Source organism: Bos javanicus, chromosome 7, assembly GCF_032452875.1.
Source record: "Bos javanicus breed banteng chromosome 7, ARS-OSU_banteng_1.0, whole genome shotgun sequence".
Taxonomy (NCBI): Eukaryota; Metazoa; Chordata; class Mammalia; order Artiodactyla; family Bovidae; genus Bos; species Bos javanicus.
In genome coordinates, this window is record NC_083874.1 from 42,746,259 (window position 1) to 42,768,308 (window position 22,050).

At 57.3% G+C, this 22,050-nt stretch overlaps 2 protein-coding genes and 1 long non-coding RNA gene across 4 annotated transcripts in view; 2 read left to right on the forward strand and 1 right to left on the reverse strand.

Moving 5' to 3' along the window:
* The window catches only part of HCN2 (hyperpolarization activated cyclic nucleotide gated potassium and sodium channel 2), a 20,300-nt gene extending 15,675 nt beyond the window's left edge, over positions 1–4,625 (forward strand). The window contains exons 6-8 of the mRNA XM_061423259.1: positions 1,477–1,717; positions 1,880–2,044; positions 3,299–4,625. Of these exons, the coding sequence (XP_061279243.1) occupies positions 1,477–1,717; positions 1,880–2,044; positions 3,299–4,005 (1,113 nt within the window). The 3' untranslated portion in view covers positions 4,006–4,625. The remainder of the gene's footprint in view (positions 1–1,476; positions 1,718–1,879; positions 2,045–3,298) is intronic.
* On the reverse strand, positions 2,856–18,094 carry POLRMT (RNA polymerase mitochondrial). 2 transcript variants are annotated; one of them, XM_061423258.1, is made up of 21 exons: positions 17,960–18,094; positions 17,375–17,473; positions 14,510–15,105; positions 11,448–11,578; positions 11,172–11,364; positions 10,058–10,207; positions 9,712–9,876; positions 9,413–9,568; positions 8,945–9,169; positions 7,946–8,752; positions 7,461–7,583; positions 7,047–7,169; positions 6,670–6,849; positions 6,443–6,529; positions 6,253–6,366; positions 6,123–6,175; positions 5,915–6,013; positions 5,251–5,323; positions 5,022–5,113; positions 4,876–4,937; positions 2,856–4,791 (listed from the first exon to the last, which is right to left on the reverse strand). In XM_061423258.1, the coding sequence occupies exons 1-21, from the start codon at positions 18,045–18,047 to the stop codon at positions 4,742–4,744; spliced, it is 3,666 nt and encodes a 1,221-aa protein (XP_061279242.1). In that variant the 5' UTR covers positions 18,048–18,094; the 3' UTR covers positions 2,856–4,741. The 2 variants fall into 2 exon arrangements, with proteins under 2 accessions (XP_061279242.1, XP_061279241.1); XM_061423257.1 differs by having other exon boundaries at positions 10,058–10,210.
* Positions 10,257–14,553, forward strand: LOC133251172 (uncharacterized). The gene is made up of 4 exons (XR_009737534.1): positions 10,257–10,953; positions 11,361–11,596; positions 12,240–12,675; positions 12,979–14,553. It is a non-coding gene; the product is annotated as an uncharacterized LOC133251172 (long non-coding RNA).
* Positions 18,095–22,050: the final 3,956 nt, after the last annotated feature.

The following is a 22,050-nucleotide window of genomic DNA, read 5'->3' on the forward strand; positions in this document are numbered from 1 at the left end:
CTGCTGTGGGGCTGCACCCTCAGGCTCTGGGTGAACCGCCCTCGTGCCTGGTCTGTTTCTGGACTTTTCATCTGGCCCACAGGCCTGTCTGCTTTGTGTGCACCAAACCCACACTGTTTGTGTCGCAAGTTTTCAGTGTGTTTTGGTGCCTTGGAGGCTGAGTCCTCTGCTCTTTCTTATTTTGGGCTAAGCTGGGTCTTTGTTGCTACACAGGCTTTTCTCTAGTTGCGGTGTGCAGGCTTCTCATTGTGGTAGCTTCTCTTGTTTCAGAGCACAGGCTCTACGGTGTGTAGGCTTCTCATTGCAGTGTCTTGTTTCCTTGACACAGGATCTAGAGTGTGCGGGCTTCAGTAGTTGCGGCACACAGGCTCAGTAGCTGCGGTTCCCGAGCTCTAGAGCACAGGCTCAGCAGTTGCGGTGCACTGGCTTAGCTGCTCCATGGCATGTGGGATCTTCCCCATCAGGGATCCAAGCTGTGGCTCCTGCATTGGCAGGCGGATTCTTTACCAACTGAGTCACCAGGAAAGCCCCCTCCTCTTCTTTGTCATGGGTTTCCTGATGTTTCTGCTTGTGTATTCTGAGTGAACAGCCCCGGTTGTTAAGAAGCAAGCCAGGCAGCATTTCCACAGGCTGTGCACTGTGGCCCTACCCAGGGAGAAAGGGTGTCTCCTGTGTCAAAGATGGTAAGTGGCACGTGTTCATGGCTCTTCTGTGCCTTTGGGGGGTTTCAGTGCATCTTCATGTAGGGTTGGACGTGTCTTGTTAAACTCATGCCACGCCACCTCATATAGCTCTTTATCTGGGTGGATACAGGGTCTTCTCATGCGTTGCATCTTCTTTGGAGTGGCTTTGTTTGTACATAAAGCTGGGTTTTTCTCTTTATGGTAAGCACTCCTTCTTACTGAAATGTACCTTAGAGAAAAGTACCCCTCCTGTCATCAGGGCTCACCTGATGGACATTCTATCAAGTAAAATCTGCACGTAATCCCTACACAGATCAAACATGGAATCTTCCCATCCCCTGAAGCTTCTCCACCAAAGATAAATGGTACCCTGTCTTCTACACCATGCGTTTACTTTAAGGCTCTTGGTTTTCATGTTGTTTTTTAAAAATCACTTGCTATTTTGACTAACTTCCCTTGTTATAGTTTTCCATTGACTCTTTTGGGTTTTTCAGGCAGTCCTATTAATAGAAAGAGTAAAGAGATAATTTTACTTTTTCCTTTCCAGTTCTTATAATGCTGGAATGCTTTCCCATGTCTAACAGCATCGACCAGTGTTGCCAACACAGAGTTAAACAGTAGGGAATCTTTCCCTGATCCTGTCCTTGGCAAAACCTCCAGTGACTGCCTATTAAGACGCTGGTCTTTGGGCTGAAGTGTACAACTGCTTTCACAGACGGAGAGTTTGAGGTGCAACCTCCAAAAGGAGGATAAGATGGGGAAGCCTGACACTGTCCCCCTCCCACCCCCACAGGAGATCGTCAACTTCAACTGCCGGAAGCTGGTGGCCTCCATGCCACTGTTCGCCAATGCTGACCCCAACTTCGTCACGGCCATGCTGACCAAGCTCAAGTTTGAGGTCTTCCAGCCAGGCGACTACATCATCCGTGAGGGCACCATTGGCAAGAAGATGTACTTCATCCAACATGGCGTGGTCAGTGTGCTTACCAAGGGCAACAAGGAGATGAAGTTGTCTGATGGCTCCTACTTTGGGGGTGAGTGTTGGTGGGGAGCCAGAGGCCAGGGTGGCGAGCTTAGGGGCACAGGTGCAGCAGGAAGGACCCCAGATTGGGTGAGGGGAGCTGGGGTGCTCCGCTGGCTGGAAGGGCCCTGGGGGATGGCCCAGCAGTGAGGCCGCCGCCCCTGGCCACACGCAGAGATCTGCCTGCTGACGCGGGGCCGGCGCACGGCGAGCGTGCGGGCCGACACCTACTGCCGCCTCTACTCGCTGAGTGTGGACAACTTCAATGAGGTGCTGGAGGAGTACCCCATGATGAGGCGGGCCTTTGAGACAGTCGCCATTGACCGCCTGGATCGCATTGGTGAGTCGACACAGCGGTCAGCCTTAGTGGCCGCCCAGCAGGGACAGTCTGGGGGGTGGTGGTGCTATGGCCTAGCTGACCCTCAGGGCCTCTTCTCTGGTCTTGGGACCAGATTCCCCAACCCATTTTCTCCCTTGACTAAATACAGCCTGGGTTTCCCAAGGAAGAGGAAATTTCTGCTCAGCAGGCAAGTATTTGAGAACCTGCTGTGTGCCAGGAGGTGACAATGTGGCCCCTGAGGAGGATGTGGCAGCCACCCTCAGGCTTGTCACGGAGGAGAGGTGTGGGGGCAGGGAGCTTCCATGTGATTCCAAGCAGAGACCCAGATGAGTAGGTGTTACCAGTAGAAAGACAGAGGGCATGACCTGGAAGTGGACACAGCATGTGCCAAGGCCCTGAGGTGGGAAAGGATTACCGGGAGTCAGGGAAGCTGGGAGGAGGGAGGCTTGAGAGGGGTGGGCAGGCACAAGAGCCCTAGCTAGTGGTAGAAGGCATTTGGACTCAGAAGCAATAGGGAGCTATGGATGATTCCAGGCAGGGGAGGACCTGATCAGATGTGTATCCTATGAGGCTGTGTATATACAGGAGGACTCTGGGAGCCTGCCTGTGTGTGTGTTGGGGGGTGTCCTGGGGAACCGGGGAGAGGCAGTGGAAGGGGTAATCTCAGAAATGGCTGAGCACTAGCTGAAGACTAGATGCAGGAGTCAGGGAGGCCCTTGATACCGTGTGTGGGAACAGACACAATGAATGGCTGCAGGACCGAGAGAGGGTGTGGGGGGAGGAGAGCCAACAGAAAGAGGACTTCCCAGGATACAGAAAAAACACTCAGTATGTTTATAGACAACAAGCACATACAATGTAGCTCTATACAATAGGTGCTTAACATATGTACTATGTACAGTAAGTGCTCAACAGCAGCTTGCTACATATACCATAGACCTTCAGCATGCTGAAGGCAGCGCACAAGGCACACCACGGGAATTCCTGACTGTGTACAAGCAGGAATTCCACATGTTAGCTACACATAAAGGTGCCTGCTTCCTGCTTTCTGTATACAGTAGGTGCACAATTTCAGCTTTCTATATGCAGCAGATACTGGAATCTGTTCACGCTGGCTGTGCAATCAGGGTCCAATACCTGCTTGCTGTGCACACCAGGCACTGGGACACTGGCCTATTGGTTGGACGAGGCGCCCAGGCATGCCTGCTGTGCAGAGGCTGGCACCTCTGACACTTCCCCCCGCCTCGCCCCCAGGCAAGAAGAACTCGATCCTGCTACACAAGGTGCAGCACGACCTCAACTCTGGCGTGTTTAACAACCAGGAGAACGCCATCATCCAGGAGATTGTCAAGTATGACCGCGAGATGGTGCAGCAGGCTGAGCTGGGCCAGCGTGTCGGCCTCTTCCCGCCACCACCGCCACCTCCACAGGGCACCTCAGCCATTGCCACGCTGCAGCAGGCCGTGGCCATGAGCTTCTGTCCACAAGTTGCACGCCCGCTTGTTGGGCCCCTGGCACTCGGCTCGCCGCGCCTCGTGCGCCGCCTGCCCCCGGGGCCTGCGCCCACTGTCGCCACTGCTGCCGCCTCACCCGGACCCGCCCCTGCAGCCAGTCCCCCTGGCGCGCCTGCCAGCCCCAGGGCACCGCGGACCTCGCCCTTCGGTGGCGCACCCGGCTCCCCTGCTGCGCCCCGCGCTGGGCCTGCGCTACCTGCGCGGCGCCTAAGCCGCGCCTCGCGCCCGCTGTCTGCCTCGCAGCCCTCGCTGCCCCACGGCGCACCCGGCCCTGCGGCCACGGCGCGACCGGCCAGCAGCTCCACGCCGCGCCTGGGGCCCACGCCCGCCACCCGGGTCGCGGCGCCCAGCCCGGACCGTAGGGACTCAGCCTCGCCCTCACCGGGCACCGCCGGCGGACCCGACCCGCTGGACTCCGCGCGCTCACGCCTTTCGTCCAACTTGTGACCCTCGCGCGCCGCCCCGAAATGGGGCGGGGCCGTCACCCAAACCAAAGCCATGCCATTGCGCAGCCCGGGCCGCCTGCCCCAGAAGCCATAGAGGAGATGTAGGTAGTTGTTGTAGTCGGACGGGCGGCCCGGGCAGGTGGGAACAGCCCCCGCCGTGCCCCACCCCCCCATCGCCCTGCGCCCACCCACATCGCCCCTGCCCCCGGCAGCCGCGCACGGGCGAGGGGGCTCCCTTCACCTCGGTGCCTCAGTTCCCCCAACTGTTAAGGGGGGACGGGCTGGCCGCGGCCGAGGGGAGAGGGCCGGGGAGGCTGCCCGCGCCCGCCCTCTGACGAGGATTGGTTTTTAAGTGCAATACTTGACCTGCCGGCTTCCCGCTGCCTCCGTTGCGCTCATGCAATAACCAGCCTAGTCCCTGTCCAGGCGCATCCACGGTGACCTCCCCGGAGCGGGCACACCCTTCTCCCTCCAGCGCCCCGGCGTGGGGGTGAGGCCGGGGGTCCCCGCCGTCGTGATGAATGTACTGATGAGCTGAGGCAGCAGCGCCCACCGCACCCCCCACGCCCCACTAACTCCCACACCCCCATTCCGCGCAATAAACGACAGCATTGGCGCCCAGCCTGCCGCGTCTGATTGCTCGGTGGGGACACAGAACGTAGCCCCCCCTCCGCAGGCAGCAGCCCCCATGTGGCGACAGACCTTTATTCACACTAGAGTACAGGGCGGCCCGGCAGTCAGCTGAAAAAGAACGTGGAACGCTTCACCTGGTCCAGGTCAAAGGTCCCTGCAGAGCGGAGGGAGACTGTGGGTGGGCTCTGGGGGCCCTGCCCCCAGCCCACAGGGGTGGCCACCCCGCCGGGGGTCCCACCTGTCGGAGGCACAGACAGCAGAGTGTCCTTTAGTCTGGAGACCCACATGCTCTTGGAGGTTCTGAAGGCAAAGACAGGGTGGGGGTGAGGCCAGGGCAGCCTGGAGAGAGGACAGTAGCAGTGCGGGTGGGAGGGGGGCCCTTACCTAGAATCAGAGCAGAACCGCTTGATGAGGAACCTGGACAGGTCATGGAGGATGGGCTGGCTATGCAGTCGGACGAATTGCTCCCGGCAGACCTGGGGACCGGAAGCAGGGGCAGAGGGCATCAGCAGCCAGAAACCAGACCCAAGCAGCGTGGAGAGTGGGCTCCCTGGTTAGGCAGGGTGGGGAGGAGGCTGGGGATGCGAAGCCGCTAGTGGGCGCAGGGCCGCACCTGGTTCATGACCCCGACATCAGCCGCATGCGTCCAGAAGCAGTCATGCACCGAGACGAAGGTCAGGCCCTTCCTGCAGCCAGAATGAGGGGTTCCTATAGAGGCACTGCACCTCGAGGTCCCCTCCTCACAATCCACACCTCCCCCAACCCCCACCATTGACCCAGTTCTCACCTCAAGCCCCTTCCCGCCACTCAGTGATGCCCACCCTCCTCCTGCCTGCACCCCTGCGCGCTCCAGCGGCTGTCTGTGTGCACGCCCCGCTCAGCGGGTAGGTGACGAGTTCTCTCAGGAAGATGCCTCTTTGCCACCAACCCCCAGCTGCTGCCTGATTCTCAGCTCCCTGTAGGGGGCTGCTGATGCTGGGCCCTGGTCCACCACAGGGCTCCATCCCAGGGTAGCCACCCAAGGGGAGGGGAGGTCAGTAACACAAAACTCCAGTGAACACCAGGCTCAGAACAGCCACACACACCACCCCCCACCATGTGAGCAGCTGTTCCTAACAACCATCAATACTTCCCACCAGGTCCGAGGAGCTCAGGATAAACCAGACACCTTTGCCCAAACCTAGAATGTCCATGCACGTTGGGGTACCCTCAGAGGGCCAGCTTCATACTCAGAGCCCCTCCCCTACACCCCCACACGAGGACCCTGACCAGCACACCTGTAACAGTACAGGGCGGTGAGCATCATGTGTGTGGAGTCCAGTGAGTGGATGAAGTTGGGTGGGAAGCCGTTCTTCTGCTTCAGTGTGTTGGGCTTCCTGGGGGCGAGCAGGGTACACAGTCAGGACTCAGAGCCTGGCCACAGCCTGGGCCCCGCCCATCCCTACCCGGGTGGCCTCCTGCATGTCTGCCCGTGCCCACACTCACTGGTTGGTGTCCACGCTGCTGCTGAACGTGAGGCTCTGGAGCCCGCCTTTTATCTGCAGGGTGGGCATGGGGGACACAGAAGTGAGTCCTGCCCTGCTCAGTGGGGGTGGGCATGGGGGACGGCACGTACCATGACCTTGGAGTCTCGGTGGTAGGGCTGGATGATGGGCACACCCAGGGGCGTGATCCACTCCACAGCCGAGCCCGTGAGTGAGATGAGCCGGGCACTCTCAGTCAGCCAGCGCTGCGGGGATGAGCACCAGGTCAGCAGGGCTGGGTCTGGGGCCACAGCCCGGGGCAGGGGGAGGATGAGGCCTCACCTGGATGGACCGGGTGCCAGAGAACATCTCCTGGAGGCTGTTGAACACCTGGCGCACAAGGTAGTGAGATGCCTCCCACACGAACTCCTGGAGAAGAGTAGGGTGGATAGGGTTCAGGGTCCCTCGCAGGAAGTCCCCCCGCACGCAGGGGGTGGGCTTGCTCTGGGGACCCCGCAAGTGGCAGAGCCAAGCCCCTCCGTCAGGACTACCTACTGCCGGATGCGCACCTGGGGGAAGTCCTCGAGCTCCCGGAGGCGCTTCTCGATCTGCAGGCGGCCGCCGTAGCGGGTGACGCCGTACACCACGGTCATCACTGTCTGCTTGACCACCTTGCGGCTAATGAAGCCCTCCAGCACCTGGGCCACCCGCACTCCCTGCTTGGCATCCTGCCTGCGGAATACCTCCACCTGCAGAGGCAGTGGGCGGGGCCACCCACCCAGAGGTGGAAGTTTCCTCTCCTCTTGTGGGTTACCCCCTCTGCCTCCTGGGAACCCTGCTCATGGCCTGGTATGGTGACAGCTGGTGGCCATGGGGTCCAGCATCCAAACCCTGGTGGGTTTGGGGGATCAGGGCACACGGGGGTGGGGGGGGCCATGGTGCCTACCTGTGCAGCTACCTCACTGTACACGTCCTGCGGCAGGTCAGAGGGCGACAGGTTGACAGAGGTGGCCCCCGTGCTGTCCCGGCCCAGGGCGGCATAGTGCTGGAGGCCGTTACAGGAGCCGTCCTGGGCAGGGGGTGGACAGTGACGGACTGGGTGAGGTGGGCCAATGTCCGCGGTGGGGGGCTGGGGCTCCTGTTTCCCCAGCTCTGCTTAGGCAAGACCGCCCTGGACCCGCACACTGACAGGCAGCCAGGAACCTCTGCAACAGGGAACTGAGGCACAGAGAAGCCCTACCCGGGAACACCAGCCAGTGCAGAGTGGACACCATGCCATCCCTCAGCTCCTTAGCCTGAGGAAACTTTGGCTGAGCCCATGAGGGCTGGGCATGCTCCACAGCAGGGTCCCCCAGCTCACCTGGTGAACCGGAAAGTGGGAGATGTAGGTGGTAGGGTCGGGGGAATGCACCACCTGGGCAATCTCCATGCAGCAGGCCAGGGTTTGCCAGGGCTCATCTGCCTCCATCCACCACTTCCGGCCCTGTGGGAGGCAGTGGGCAGGGTGAGGCCAGACCCACGGTCTCCAGGCCCCACCTAGTGGGGTCAGAGCCAGCCTGGGAGTACTTCCTGGGCACAAGCAGCAGCTGGTTGGGCCCAGGTGGTAGAAGACATAAGGAGGCCCTGGAGGCATGGAGAGGACCAGAGCAATGGACCAGGGAGGGGACCGGCCTGGAGAGAGGGCCACAGTGGTATGAGAGGTGACAGTGCTGTCCACAGCCCGAGACAGAGAAAAGGCCAGCAGGAGAGTGCCAGGAAAGCAGCAGGGCTGGGGGTTGCCTGCAGGGTTCTGAGGTGGGTGCGGGGGCGGCGGGGCACGCCCGATGGTGAGGGGTCAGAGCCCACCGTCATAGGTCGTTCAGCTGAGTCCAGGATGTCCTCCATCACCGCGTCTGCGTAGTCGCGGCGCGTCTGTAGTGACTCGCGCTTCTTGAGCCCTGTGAGGTTGATCAGGTGGATCTTGAGCCAGTCGAGGCCATGGGGGCCAAGTGGGCGGCCCTGGGCAAACTCCAGCAGCGCGCGGGCCAGGTCACTGCCGAGGTGGTTGAAGTGTGGTGAACAGGGGTAGGTACGGCCTCGGAAGTCCATGTTATGCGGCAGCCAGAAGACGTGGTTCCGCAGATGCTGGGCCAGCGAAAGGCGGTAGAGTGCATCTGCGCGCAGGCTCTGCATCTCCCGTGCCACCTTCAGCCGCCGTGCCAGCTCCCGCCGCATCTCCGCCTTGTCAGCGGGTGAGGCCTCGGGCAGCAGGCAGCCCTTGGGGGTCTGGCGGCCCTCGGGGGGCCGGGGGGCCTCAGTGGGTGGGGCGGGCACGCCCAGGCGGGGGCAGCCCTTGTCCCTGAAGAGGTCAAGCACCAGGTCAAGCACGCGCCCATTGACGCGCCAAGCACAGTTGCCCAGCTGAGTGAGGGCATCCAGAGCGCCATGCAGCTCAGCGGGTGGGCAGCGCTCCAACAGGAGCTGGTGCTGCTGGGTGCCCTCCAAGGACCGCATCATCTTGGTGGGGCTCAGCAGGAAGGCGCCCGAGTGTGGTGACGTCCAGGGGAGGGGCGGGCACAGCATGGGCACCTCCGTGGACTCGAAGATCAGCGTGCGCTCCGCCGCTGTCTCCTGCAGCTGCGTGAAGGCTGGGTGTGGCTTCAGGATCCCGATCTGGAGGCAGGACAGGCCAAGAGGTCAGGGTACACTGTGAGGCAGCGGAGGAAGACACCAGGGTCCCCTCAGACGCCAGGACCCTGAGTCCAGGTCCTCAGGGTCTGGAGCCACAGCAGGATCCCAGAGCCCCACAGCCCCTAGGGTGCCCCCTCCCCCTTCCAGCGCAGAGGAGCACCATCAGAGAAGCACCTGGCGGAAACTGCGGAAAGAATACACGTGGTAGAGCACAGGGATGAGTGTGCTGGGGCCCCGGGGCGCTGCCAGGCTGCTGGGCATCTGCACGGCTCGCACCAGCACCTCTGCCAGCTGCTTGCCCAGCTGCACTAGCACAGACACAGGCCAGGGCTGCTCCGGGGGGGCCTCAGGCACGCCCAGCGCTTCCCAGTGCTGGCGAGGCAGGCAGGGCTCTGCTACCTGCGGGTGGGAGGGTGGTTCAGAGACCTGAGAGTCCAGGTGTAGACCTGAAGACCCCGGCTCAGCCCCTGGCAATGAGCAGGGTTAGGTGAGGAAACTGAGGAGGAGTCTGGGGGCCAATCTGGCCACCCCAGGCACGGAGGGGGAGGGGGAGGGGACCTCTGCTTGAGGCCTGGGGCACCCGGCCTGGGCTCCCCAGAGCTCCTCGCCCGGGCTCCCCCTGTTCAGGCTCCCTGGCCTCACCTGGGTGTCCGAGGCCAGCAGGTGCAGGTACTCGAAGTAGCGCTGCTCCAGCTCTTCTACCTGGTTCCTGAGCCGCTTCCTCTTCAACACACGCACGCCCAGCTCGTGCGCCAGGAAGAAGAGCGACTCGCCATGTGAGGGCAGCGCCTGCAGGGTCTGCGGGGCAGCCCCAGAGGACAGCACCGTAAGCCCCATGCTCCATCGGGACCACCTGACCCACCCCCTGGCCCGCGAAGCAGCACTCCTCCCACAGCCCCGCAGCCTACAGCAGTGGCCCCGCCCCCTCCTGGTGTGCACACCTGCAGCAGCAAGCCCACTAATTCCTTCTCACTGAGCAGGCACAGGTAGGGGAAGAGGGATGGGCGGCCTTCTGCAGCAGCGCGGGCCTCACTCTCCTTGGTCTCCTGCAGCTCCAGGGACAGCACCGACTCCCATTCGGCACGCAAGGCCGCCAGGGTCTTCCGCTGGCAATTGGAGGGGACAGGGCAGGGTTGCACAAGGAGTCACTACTGTGCCCAGGCAACCTGGCCCAGCCTGGTGGTAGAGGTCCTGGCTCAGAGAGAGGACCTAGTGGGACGGGTGCTGGGATGAACCCTGCCCAGCGGACACCCAGCTCAGCAGGCAGAAGCACCGCCAGCCCCTTACCGCCTGCAGGACCTCCTCGGTCAGGAGCGGGGCCTTCTCCACGGACTCCACGGTGACAGTGGTGGCCATCTCCACGCCAAGCTGCTGTCGGAAGAGGCCCTGCAGCTCCTTCAGGGACAAGTGCAGCTTCGGGTAGGACACAGAGGGGTCCTGCTGGGGCAACAGGCTGCCAGTGAGGCCCCGCTGCTGACCTCTCCACCCACCAGAGTAGCGCAGCGTCTCCCTGGCCTGGGGTGGGGGTGGGGGAGGTGCTAGAGACAGTGCGAGGCCCCGAATGCTGCTGTTTTCTCTTCCAACTTGCAACTGTGTGACCCTTCTAAAGATAGGTACACTATAGAAAACCCAAAATATACATCCACACAAAGACTGGTCCACAGACAGCCACAGGAGCCTGGTTTATGGTGGTCAAGTGTCCACCAAGGGATGATGGATAAACACCACGTGGTCCCTCCACACATGGGCATCCCTCAGCTGTGAAAAAAGAAGCTCAGACACTCGCTACCACCTGACGCTGAGAACATGATGCTCAGTGAGAGAAACAGACACAGGACACACGGGGTGTGATTCCACAGATGGGAAACGTTCAGAACAGGCCGATCCACACAGGGAGTGGGTTCCATGTTGGCAGGGGAGAAGGTAGGAGGTGACCACTGATGGGGATGGGCTTCCTTTCAGGGTTATGGAATGTTCTGGAGGTAGAGATCAATGTACTAAAAACAACCCACTGGATTATACTTTAAAAGGTGAACTGCAGGTCAGGAGAAGTCTGTCCCAGTAAAAAAAGAAAACTCCTTGCGTCGCCCCAGGGATCTGGGTGTTATGCTCTCCTCCACCCTGGGAGGTGGCTTTACCTCATGCGCCCTGTGCCGCCTGCAGCATTAGCTGTGCAGTTTCAGGTGGGTACCCTGGCCCTGCAATACCCCCATGCTGTGCCTAGGGTGCGCCTCCATGTGGAAACCAAATATGGCAGGGTGTGGGCCCCCCAGGACAGGGCAGCCTCCCATCCACCAGCATGGGGTTGGGGGGCCAGTGCTGCCAGGAGAGACAAGGGGAGGGGTCGAGGCGCCCAGTGACCACCCGCCCCCTTCAGGTTCCCAGATGCAGGCCAGCTCACCTTGGCGTAGATCTCCTGGAGCAGTGGCGAGGTGTTGACCTGGGGTGGGGGCGGGGGTGGCGGCTGGGGGCTGAAGGCAGGTCTGGCCTTGCGCACAGCACGCAGGAGCTCCTCCCGCTCCTCCGTGCTCAGGGGCACGGCTGAGAAGAGCCCCTGCAGCGACAGCCCGTCCTGCTCCATCTGCTTCAGGCACCTGAGAGCACGCGCACCCAGCTGTTAGCACCAGCGGGGAGCCCCTGGGGTCCCACCCCAGCTCCACCACCGCCCCCCGCCCACCTTTGGATGGTGCCAGCATCCTGGTCCAGGCGCCCCATGCACTGCAGGGCGGCTGCGTAGGACAGCAGGTCCGGGGCCAGGCCGGCATCTTTCAGCATGAAGAACACGTACATCAGCTCTTTGAAGGAGCCCTGGGGGGACCAAGCCGGGTGAGAGCCTGCAAGGGGGGTAAGGGGGTGGGGGTGGGGGGGCACGCCTGCTCCTTCCCCCAGTTACCCCACCACAGGCTTCCCAGACAACTCAGCCAGCACCTTCCCCTTGGCCCTGAGGATCTAGGAGAAGTGCCACAGAGATGGGCATTGCCTGTGCCCTGCCCTGGGGCCTGCTCACTGTCTGAGAGCTGGGTCTACACCCAGGACAGATGGGCCGGGGGCTGCCCAGTGTGGTGGTCACTGGGCACGCTGACCTGAGCTCAGTTTCATACCCAGTTTGGCAGCAGCAGGAGGCTGGTGCAGCTGAAGGAGATTGGCAAGGTCACAGAGAGCTCCATTAGACACACTGATCTAGAAGCAGCCCATCTCTCCTGCCTTTCTAAACTCACAGGACCGTCACCACCACCAGGAAAACAAGCACAGACCTTGCACAGCATCCCCCCACCCCCAGTGCCAAAGCCCTGGGCAACAGCCTTCAAGGCTCCCAAAACCCAGCAGGGCTCCCCGTTCTGCAGATAGGAAAGCCAAGGCCCAGAGGGGAGGGGGGAAGGGTGTGGATCGAGGGGAGCTCGTGGCAGAAACAGGAGGGCCACCTGACACATCCACCTGGAGCCTGAGCAAAGGGCCTTGTCTGGAACAGGTACTGTATACACGCTGGACGCTGTATGGCACTCAAGGCAGAGGTCAGGGGGACACAGACACGCCTGAGGGACATCGCTGCCCAGGAGCCGGCAGAGGCAGGAAGGAAGGATGGGATGCGGGGAGGGGGGCCTGCCTCACCCTGACCTTGAACGTCAGGCCTCTGGGACTAACAGAAAACTAGCATCTACTGCTGGAAGCCTCCCAGATGGTTCAGGTGTTCTGGGGCCCCAGGAAGCTCGTCTAATCAGAAACCTGCCGCCCTGACAGAACTCTCCGCAGGCAGATGCCAGAGGGCCGGCACCGCAGGAAAGGAGACTGACGCCTGGAACTGAGCAGGCCTCCCACAAAGACAACGCAGGAAACCCCCTGTGACTGTTGCCGTGGAGACCTGGTGCCTCCCAGTGCTGCCAGGCTGCTCTGGGCCCCATTCTATGGTGAGTCAGCACAGCTGAGGCCCTGTTGAGAACCTGCCTCCCCAGAGCTGCACCCGCACTCGCCTCCCTCCTTCACCGCGCTAAGACTTTCTCCGATGCTCCTCAGATGAGGGTGCAGACGCACAACAGGGAGGGTGCTGGGGAAGTTGTCTCCACAAGGGCGCTTAGGCAACTCTCCTCAGCAGTCACAGGTCAGAAAAGTCACAAGTGAAAAGAGCACTTCCCTTGAGGGAAGTGGCTAAAGCTGCACCCAGCGGGAAATTTACAGCTGGGGATGGCTACACCATAAGGTTCTCGTCCCAGACAGGAGCATCGAGGAGGCTGCCCTGAGAAGGGCCTACAGTGCCCCGTGCACCAGAGCCCTGGCTGAGTAACCACACAGGAATGCTGTCTTCTGGCCGTTTTGTCATTTTCACATTTTCCATCGAGGGCCACGTGTGACTTATAATTAACAAGTCTCAAGAATTGTTAAATGGCCACTTAAGAAAAGATGCTCAACATCACTATTAAAGAATGCAAATCAAAACTACAAGGAGGTATCACCTCACACCAGTCAGAATGCCATCATCAAAAACTCTCTACAAATAATAAATGCTGGCAAGAATGTGGAGAAAAGGGAACCCTCTCAACCTGTTGGTGAAAATGAAAATTGATACAGCCACTGTGGAGAATGGTATGGAGATTCCTTAAAAAACTAGGAATAAACTACCATATAACCCAACAATCCCACTACGGGGCATATACCCCAAGAGAGCCACAATTCTAAAAGACACATGTAACTCAATGTTCGCTGCATTCTAAGTCACTTCAGTTGTGTCAGACACTTTGAGACCCCACAGACTGTAGCCCGCCATGGGAGCAAAGAATACTGGAGTGGGTTGCCATTTCCTCCTCCAGGGAATCTTCCTGACCCAGTGATCGAACCCACGTCTCTTATGTCTCCTGCACTGGCAGGCGGGTTCTTTACCACTAGTGCCACCTGGGAAGCACCCAAGATGTAGTACATATATATAATGGAATTTGACTCAGTCTTAAAAAAAGAACAAATTTTGAAATGTAAGTCCAAATGAGGTGAATGAACCTAGAGCCTGTTATACAGAGTGAAGTGAGTCAGAAAGTGAAAAACAAATATCGATATTAATGCATACATATGGAATCTAGAAAAATGGTGCTCATGAACCTAACTGTGGGGAACGAATGAAGACGCAGATACAGAGAACAGACTTGCGGACACGGGGTTGGGGGAAGGTAAGGGCTGGACGAAGGGAGAAAGCAGCAGTGACATATATACACGATCGTGTGTGAAACAGACACTGGCAATAAGTTGCTATGTGATGCAAGCAGCCGAACTGTGCGCTCTGTGATGACTGAGAGGGGTGGAGGGAGGGGGAGGTTCACAAGCGAGGGGTATTTGTATAATTATAGCTGATTTGTGTTGTTGTACAAAAGAAACCAAGACAGCATTGTAAAGCAATTTCCCTCCAATTAAAAAATAAATCAATGAAGAAAGAAATGACAACCCACTTTAGTATTCTTGCCTGGAAAATCCCATGCACAGAGGAGTCAATGGGCTACAGTCCACGAGGTCACAAAGAATCGGATAGGACTTAGTGACTAAACAACAACAAAAAGAGTAGATATAACTGATTTGCTGTGCTACCTAACACAACACTGTAAATCAACTATACTCCAATAAATTAAAAAAAAATCTAAAAAAAAAAAAAAAAAGCTGTCAGAATAATAAAAACTGAAGGCCTGACTCCTGGGGCTGAGAGACCAGAGTTGGGATCTAGGTGCCCCGGGTTGGCTCCCGCCTCCGACCCCAGCCCCTCACCTGGCGAGCCCAGCCAAGCATGACGGTGTTGTACATGGGGAGTGTGAGCAGCTGCTGCTGTGGGGCCCGGCTGTGCTGTGCAACCAGCACGTGGTGGGCCAGGGGCAGGTGGCCTGTGAGCAGGCAGCACTCCAGGAAGGCCAGGAGCTTCTGGCGCTGGCCCTCCAGCCGGGATTCGGAGCCCTCATCTGCCTCCCGGCTCAGCTTCTTCGGGGCCTCCTGCAGCAGCCGGGCCAGCTGCTCCTCCCAGGGGCTCTGTGGCCTCTTGCGCTCCCACTGCTGCAGCTGGCCCGCCAGCTTCCTGCTCAGCAGCCGCGGCTCCATGCGCAGACGCTTCTCCCAGGTCGACTTCTCCACGATCTTCGGCAGCTTCCCCTCCAGCTGCTGCAAGCGCTTCTCTACCAGCTGCTGATCCTTGTCCAGCTTCTGTACCCAGTGGCTGCTGAGCACAGGGGCAGCCCCTTCAGCCCCCACTGGGGCCTGCCTGGGGGGCCAGATGCCACCAGCCTCCGGGGCCTGAGCCATGGCCACCCTCTTCACCATCACCTCCTCTGCCGTGCCCTCAGCCTGCAGTTGCCGCACCCGTGCCTCGAGCACTGTGGGGAGAGAGATGTCAGGGGACCCCGCTGTCAGGAGTGGGGATCAGTCCTGGGTGTGTGTCTGCTCACCACCAAACGCACAGGTCTGCCTGGGCTGCTCAAACCCAGCCCCGAAGGAGCTCCTGGAGTTGCCCACCACCTGCTCCTCGACATCCTCCCGCCCCAGCAGCTCTGTCCTTCCCAGGGCTCTCTCCCTCCAGGTCCAGCCAGTCAGCGCCTCCTTGGGGCTCTGCCTTCAAAATCTACCCACAGCCCCTGCCTTCTTGAATCCCTGCCTCCCTTCCCTGTCGCCACTCCAGCTGTAATGCACATGCACAAGCATTCACAGCCACAGCCCACCCCTGCCCTGTGCTGCTTCACAGCCAGCTCTCATGACTCTATGGGGTTTGGGGCCACTGAGTTGGTGAACAAGAATCGACCTCACCCAGGGAACACAGGGTTCCTGAATGCCCAAGCCCACACTCCCACTAGCAGATCCATGCATCACCCTGTTGTGAGTTTTCCCATCTGATACACCTTATTTCGTACACATATTCGTGATATATACATATACAATGGCCAATACTGGAACTCACTCCTGAACAGACTTTGCCAATCCGACAAATTTTCTCCAAAAGGCACATTACAGACCCCTGGAGCTGAGGGGCTCAAGATGGTCCTGCAGCACCATGCCCAGGGCCATTTTAAACTGCTAAACCACCAACACACAGCACAAAATGCAAACACAGGGCACTAGATATACCCTGAAAAGGACGCCTACTGACAGAGTGTCACCCAGCTCCACCTCAGCTGAGAAGGTGTGCACTGACTGGGGTTTCAGGTAAAGTTCAGCTGGTAGGAGATTCTGCAAACACAGAATCCGCAGATGTGAGGACCAATGGTACTTGTCTCCTGCCCGTGCCTCTCTCACTGTAACATCAGCCCAGACACAGGAGGGCCGGTCTGGAGCAGAAACACAGCAACAAGAAAGGCACAGCCCCCGCCTCAGTGGATGGAAAGTCAGCAGACACTTGCTGAACGTGCAGATGGTCAGTGGCAAAGTGCCACAAAGGGCACGAGGTGGCCACATCTGAACCCCCTGGGGGGTGACCGGGGACAAGTAGGTGCATTGATCCCGCTGGCAGAAGCCAAGGACACTGGCAGAGGCCACAGGGCTCTGAGGCCCTCAATGGGGGTGGAGACGGAATTCTGCCAGAAAGGATACAGCTGGAGGGTCGAGACTAGGGAGTGACATGAAGTGATCACATTTTCAGACCCTGGGCTTTGCCTTAAAATAATGAGGTGGGTGAGAAATCAAAGAAGGTTGCTCTTAAAGCTGGTAGGACCTGTGGCTTCACTTCTGCACGTTTGGGATTTTCTGAAATCAGGCTTTTCTTTTTAAAGGTTCCCCCATCCCACTCCTGGCTGCTGGCCACTCACTGGATGCGGGGCAGGAGGGAAGCAGGAGGCATTGGACACCTGAGAGGGAGGGGACAGTGAGGCCCCCAGCTCACTCTGGAGATGCCAGGACCTGGCTGTCCATCCCCAGTGACAAAGACCACCAGCAGACCCTATCAGGTGCCAAGTCCAGGAAGTTGAGCCAGGACCACTGAAGTCTGGCATGTCACAGGGCAAAACCCAGCTCTGCACACAGCAGGCCAGTCTCTCCAGCCACAATTTAGGCTTCAAGTCTCTCATCTGTTAGGACTTCCTTGAGAGTTCAGTTGGTAAAGAATCTGCCTGTAATGCAGGAGACCCCGGTTTGATTCCTGGGTCAGGAAGATTCCTCAGAGAAGAGACAGTTTACCCACTCCAGTATTCTTGGGCTTCCGTTGTGGCTCAGCTGGTAAAGAATCTGCCTGCAATGTGGGAGACCTGGGTTCGATGATGCCCTGGAGAAGGGAAAGGCTACCCACTCCAGTATTCTGGCCTGGAGAATTCCATGGACTGCATAGTCCATGGGGTCTCAAAGAGTCCAACCCAACTGAGCAACTTTCACTTCATTCTCTCATCTGGAAAGTGGGAGCCCCTGGTGGGTTTGGGAAGACAAGGGAACTATGAGAGCTCACTGCACACAGCATTCACTTCACAGTGGCAAAAAGGGGGCCCGTGGACCACTAGAGAGCAGGACCCAGTGAGTTACCCTATCTTGCAGACTGACAACTCTTCTCAATGGGGTGGAACCAAGGAACCTTGGAGGAACGAAGGAGGTGGCTCCCAGGAGTGTGGTCGGCGGGGTGACAGTGAGAAAGGAGCATCAGGATCAGTGCCCTGGGATCAGGCTCACCCTCCAGCAGTTCCGCGTGGCCGCAGCCCTTCCGGCGGTCCTGCTCACAAGCGCTGGCAGACAAGCTCCTCTTCCGGCCCCAGACGCCACCAAGGGTCCCTGCGGGAGAGACCAGGGAGGCTGAGGCGGGTGGATGTCAGGGCTGGGGCGGGGAGGGCCGTCGCAGGGTCAGGAATCGCAGGATCCGGGGCAAAGGAACCCTGAAGACCGTACAACTGTCAGTGGTCACCCGTCTCAAAGGAAACACCACAGGGTAAGGGAAAAAGGAAACTGGGGCCTGAGTTCGAAGATAAATGGTTCCGCGAACTAAGGCACAGACAATTCAAAGGTTAAAAACTCTAATTCGTAAATAGTGGGTCATGGGACTCCAAAAGAACCCAGGAATCAAAGGTCAAAGTGCACCGACGACCCCGGTCCGTAGAGTGGCCCAAGGGGCCACTGAAAGCGGGATACAGTCACTCGGTTCGGCAGAATCGCCAAAGCAAGTTAGCTGGATCCCTGGGGTCGAGAAGCCAAAGGTCACGGCGGCGGGTGAGGGGGCAGAGCAGCGGTCCCGGCGTCATCCCCGGGCCTCCCCTGCGTTACCTTCTTCGGCAAGGAAGCAGGGGTGGCCCTTCGGCCACAGGGCCCTCCGAAGCCCCGCAGCCCGGCGGCCACAGCGCAGCGCCGACATGCCGCCTGCACGCGGGACCACCGCGCCACGGCAACGCGCCTGCGCCGCCTACGCCCGCCGGGACTCGTAGTTCCGCTGCCTACGGCGGCCGCGAAGAGACCACGAACCGGGAAGGCACCAGGAGAACCACAACTCCCAGGAGGCAGCGGGCCCTGAAGGGGGGGGGGGGGGCGGGCGGGCAATGAGCCGGTAGTGCCCGCTGATTGGCTGTTCCCTGTCCAGGAGGGGCGGGACAGATCCGTTGCTTGGGCAACACTCTAAGCCATCTTTGAGAGGACCCGGAACCTGAGTTTTGTTTATTTCTGTTTAAAGCGGTGGTTTCCAACGTTTTTGGCACCAGGGACCGGTTTCGAAGACATTTTTTCCATTGGGGCGGGGGAGGAGGAAGATGGGTTGGGTTTTCCTCACCACTGACCTCCTTCTGTGTAGCTGGGTTCCCAACAGACCACAAAGGGCACGAGTAGTGGCCCAGGGGGTTGGGGACCCCTGGTTTAAGGAATAGTCCCCGAATAATTGGGCTTCTTAGGTGGCTCAGTGGTAAAGACTCCACCTGCCAATGCAGGAGACACAGGAGACACGGGTTCCATCCCCGGGTGGGGACGTTCCCCTGGAGGAGGAAATGGCCACCCACTCCAGTATTCTTACCTGGAAAATTTCATGGACAGAGGAGTCTGGGGGCCTTACAGTCCACGGAGTCGCAAAGAGTCAGGCATGACTGAGCACTCACGCATGCCAAATAATTAGGACAGCATTCCGCAATTTACAAATTCCTGTCCATCTTCATTGATCCAATGATAGCTTTGGGGAGGTAACTATTACTATTGCCCAAAGACACATCACGAATATCAGAGACACTGGAATGAAGGCCCAGGCCCATCTGACTCCAAGTCCCAAAGCCAAGGGTGAGCTGCATCAAGGTGTTTCCTAAACTTTACCCTTATACACTCTTTCTGGCCTCTGTTTACCCACTAGTTTCCAAGGCCGGAAGTGGAGTGGGGTGGGGAGAGCAATGATAATTGGAATAAAATACTCCCTGGAGCCTGAAACGTCTCCGCCCTAGTCTCCAGACAGATCCCACTCAGGGGTGAGCAAGCCAGAGCTTTAGAATCAGACCTGAAAGGTATGCCCCACCTTATCATTCGGGTGGAGAAACTGAGGTCAGGGGAGGGAGTGTCTGTTCTGGGATCAGCTGGTATGTGAAGGATGATAATAGGAATAAGTGGTGTAACTTCCCTTCAAGCTGCAATCCTATCTAATGCAAAAGCCTTGAGGTGAGAACAGTTGTGGATAAACTGTTGGAATTGGAGCAGTGTTTGGGAGAGAGGTGGTTGTTCAGTTGCTGTGTTGTGTCCCACTCTTTCTGACATGGACTGCATCACACCAGCCTCCCCTGTGATGCTATCTAACCAACTCATTCTCTGTCACTCCCTCCTGTCTCCAATCTTTCCCAGCATCAGGGTCTTTTCCAATGTCACCTCTTTGCATCAGGCGTCTGAGGTGTCGGAGCTTCAGCTTCAGCATCAGTGCTTCCAATAAATACTCAGGGTTGATTCCCTTTGGAATTGACTGGTTTGATCTCCTTGCAGTCCAAGAGACTCAGTGGTGTCTCCTTCAGCACCACAGTGCAAAAGCATCAGTTCTTCAGCACTCAGCCTTCTTTATGGTCCCACTCTCGCATCCATACGTGACTACTGGAAAAACCAAAGGTTTGACTAGACAGACCTTTGTTGGCAAAGTGATTTCTCTGCTTTTTTAATAATCTAGGCTTGTCATAGCTTTCCTTCCAAGGAGCAAGTGTCTTTTAATTTCATGGCTGCAGTCACTGTCCACAGTGATTTGGGAGCCCAAGAAAAGAAAATGTGTCACTGCTTCTACTTTTTCCCCTATTTGTCATGAAGAGATGCGACCAGATGTCATGATCTTAGTTTTTTTAATGTTGAATTTTAAGCCAGCTTTTTCACTCTGCTCTTTCACCCTCATCAAGAGGCTCTTTAGTTCCTCTTCGCTTTCTGCCATTAGAGGGGTATCATCTGCATATCTGAGGTTATTTATATTTCTCCTGACAATCTTGATTCCAGCTTGTGATTCATCCAGCCTGGCATTTTGCATGATGTACTCTACATAGAAGTTAAATAAGTAGGGTGACAATATGTAGCCTTGACATACTACTTTCCCAGTCCGTTGTTCCATGTCTGGTTCTAACTGTTGCTTCTTGATCCACCTATAGGTTTCTCAGGAGACAAGTAAGATGGTCTGGTATTCCTGTCTCTTTAAGAATTTTCCACAGTTTTCGTAATCCACACAAAGCTTCCCTTGTAGCTCAGTAAAGAGTCTGCCTGCAATGCAGGAGACCCAGTTCGATCCCTGGGTCGGAAAGATTCCCCTGGAGAAGGAAATGGCAACTCACTCCAGTATTCTTGCTTGGAGAATCCCACAGACAGAGGAGCCTGGCAGGCTATAGTCTATGGAGTCACAAGAGTTGGACACGATTGAGCGACTAAGCACACACACAGTCAAAGGCTTTAGTGTAGTCAATGAAGCAGAAGTAGATGTTTTTCTGGAATTTCCTTGCTTTCTCTATGAGCCATGAATGTTGACGATTTGATTTCTGGTTTCTCTGCCTTTTCTAAACCTAGCTTGTACAGCAACTTGTATATCTGGAAGTTCTTGGTTCACATACTGCTGAAGCCTAGCTTGAAGGATTTTAAGCATTACCTTACTAGCATGTGAAATGTGTGCAATTGTACAGCACTTTGAACATTCTTCGGCATTGCTCTTCTTTGGGATTAGAATGAAAACTGACCTTTTCCAGTCCTGTGGCCACTGCTGAGTTTTCCAAATGTGCTGATGTATTGAGTGCAGCACTTTAACGGCATCATCTTTTAGGATTTTAAATAGCTTAGCTGAATTCCATCACCTCCACTAGCTGGTTCATAGTAATGCTTCCTAAGGTCCACTTGACTTCACACTCCAGGATGTCTGGCTCTAGGTAAGTGACCACACCATCGTGGCTATCCAGACCATTAAGACCTTTTTTGTATAGTTCTCTGTGGCATAAGTAGTTGGGTCATAGACTTGGGTTACCATGATGTTGAATGGTTTGCCTTGGAAACAAACTGAAATCATTCTGTCATTTTTGAGATTGCACCCAAGTACTGCATTTCGAACTATTTTGTTGACTATGAGGGCTAATCCATTTCTTCTAAGGGATTCTTGCCCACAGTCGTAGATTAATGGTCATCCAAGTTAAATGCACCCATTCCCGTCCATTTTAGTTCACTGATTGCTGAAACATCGATGTTCACTCTTGCCATCTCTGGCTTGACCACTTCCAATTTACCTTGATTCAGGGAACTAACATTCCAGGTTCCTGTGCAATATTGTTCCTTACAGCATTGGACTTTACTTTCATCACCATACACATCCACAGTTAAGCATCATTTCCAGTTTGGCCCAGCTGCTTCATTCTTTCTGGAGCTTAGTAATTGCCCTCCCCTCTTCCCCAGTAGCATATTGGACACCTTCCAACCTGGGGTGTTGGGACTCATCTTCTGGTATCACATCTTTTTGCCTTTTTTGTTGATGGGGTTCTCAAGAATACTGAAGTGAGCTGCCATTTCCTCCTCCAGTGGACTGCATTTTGTCAGAAGTCTCCATCCTGACCCATCCATCTTGAGTGGCACGGCACAGCACGGCTCACAGCTTCACTGAGTTGTGCAAGCCCCTTCGCCATGACAAGGCTGTGATCTGTGAATCAGTGGGAGAGAGAGACAAACCTGGAAGGGTGTTCAGGGGTCACACTACAGCTGGCCTTGGGGCCTCAGCTCAAGCCGACACCTATCCCCAGATGCTCAGACCTCAGTCTCCCCAGTGTCAGTGTCGAGAGTGGAGGCTGAACCTGAACTTTAAAGGGGCCTTACTCCCAGGTCTGGGAGCTCTCAACAGCACATTCCAGACGCAGCTGCCCACGCGGGCCTGTGCGACGTGATGCCACCGGCTGGGA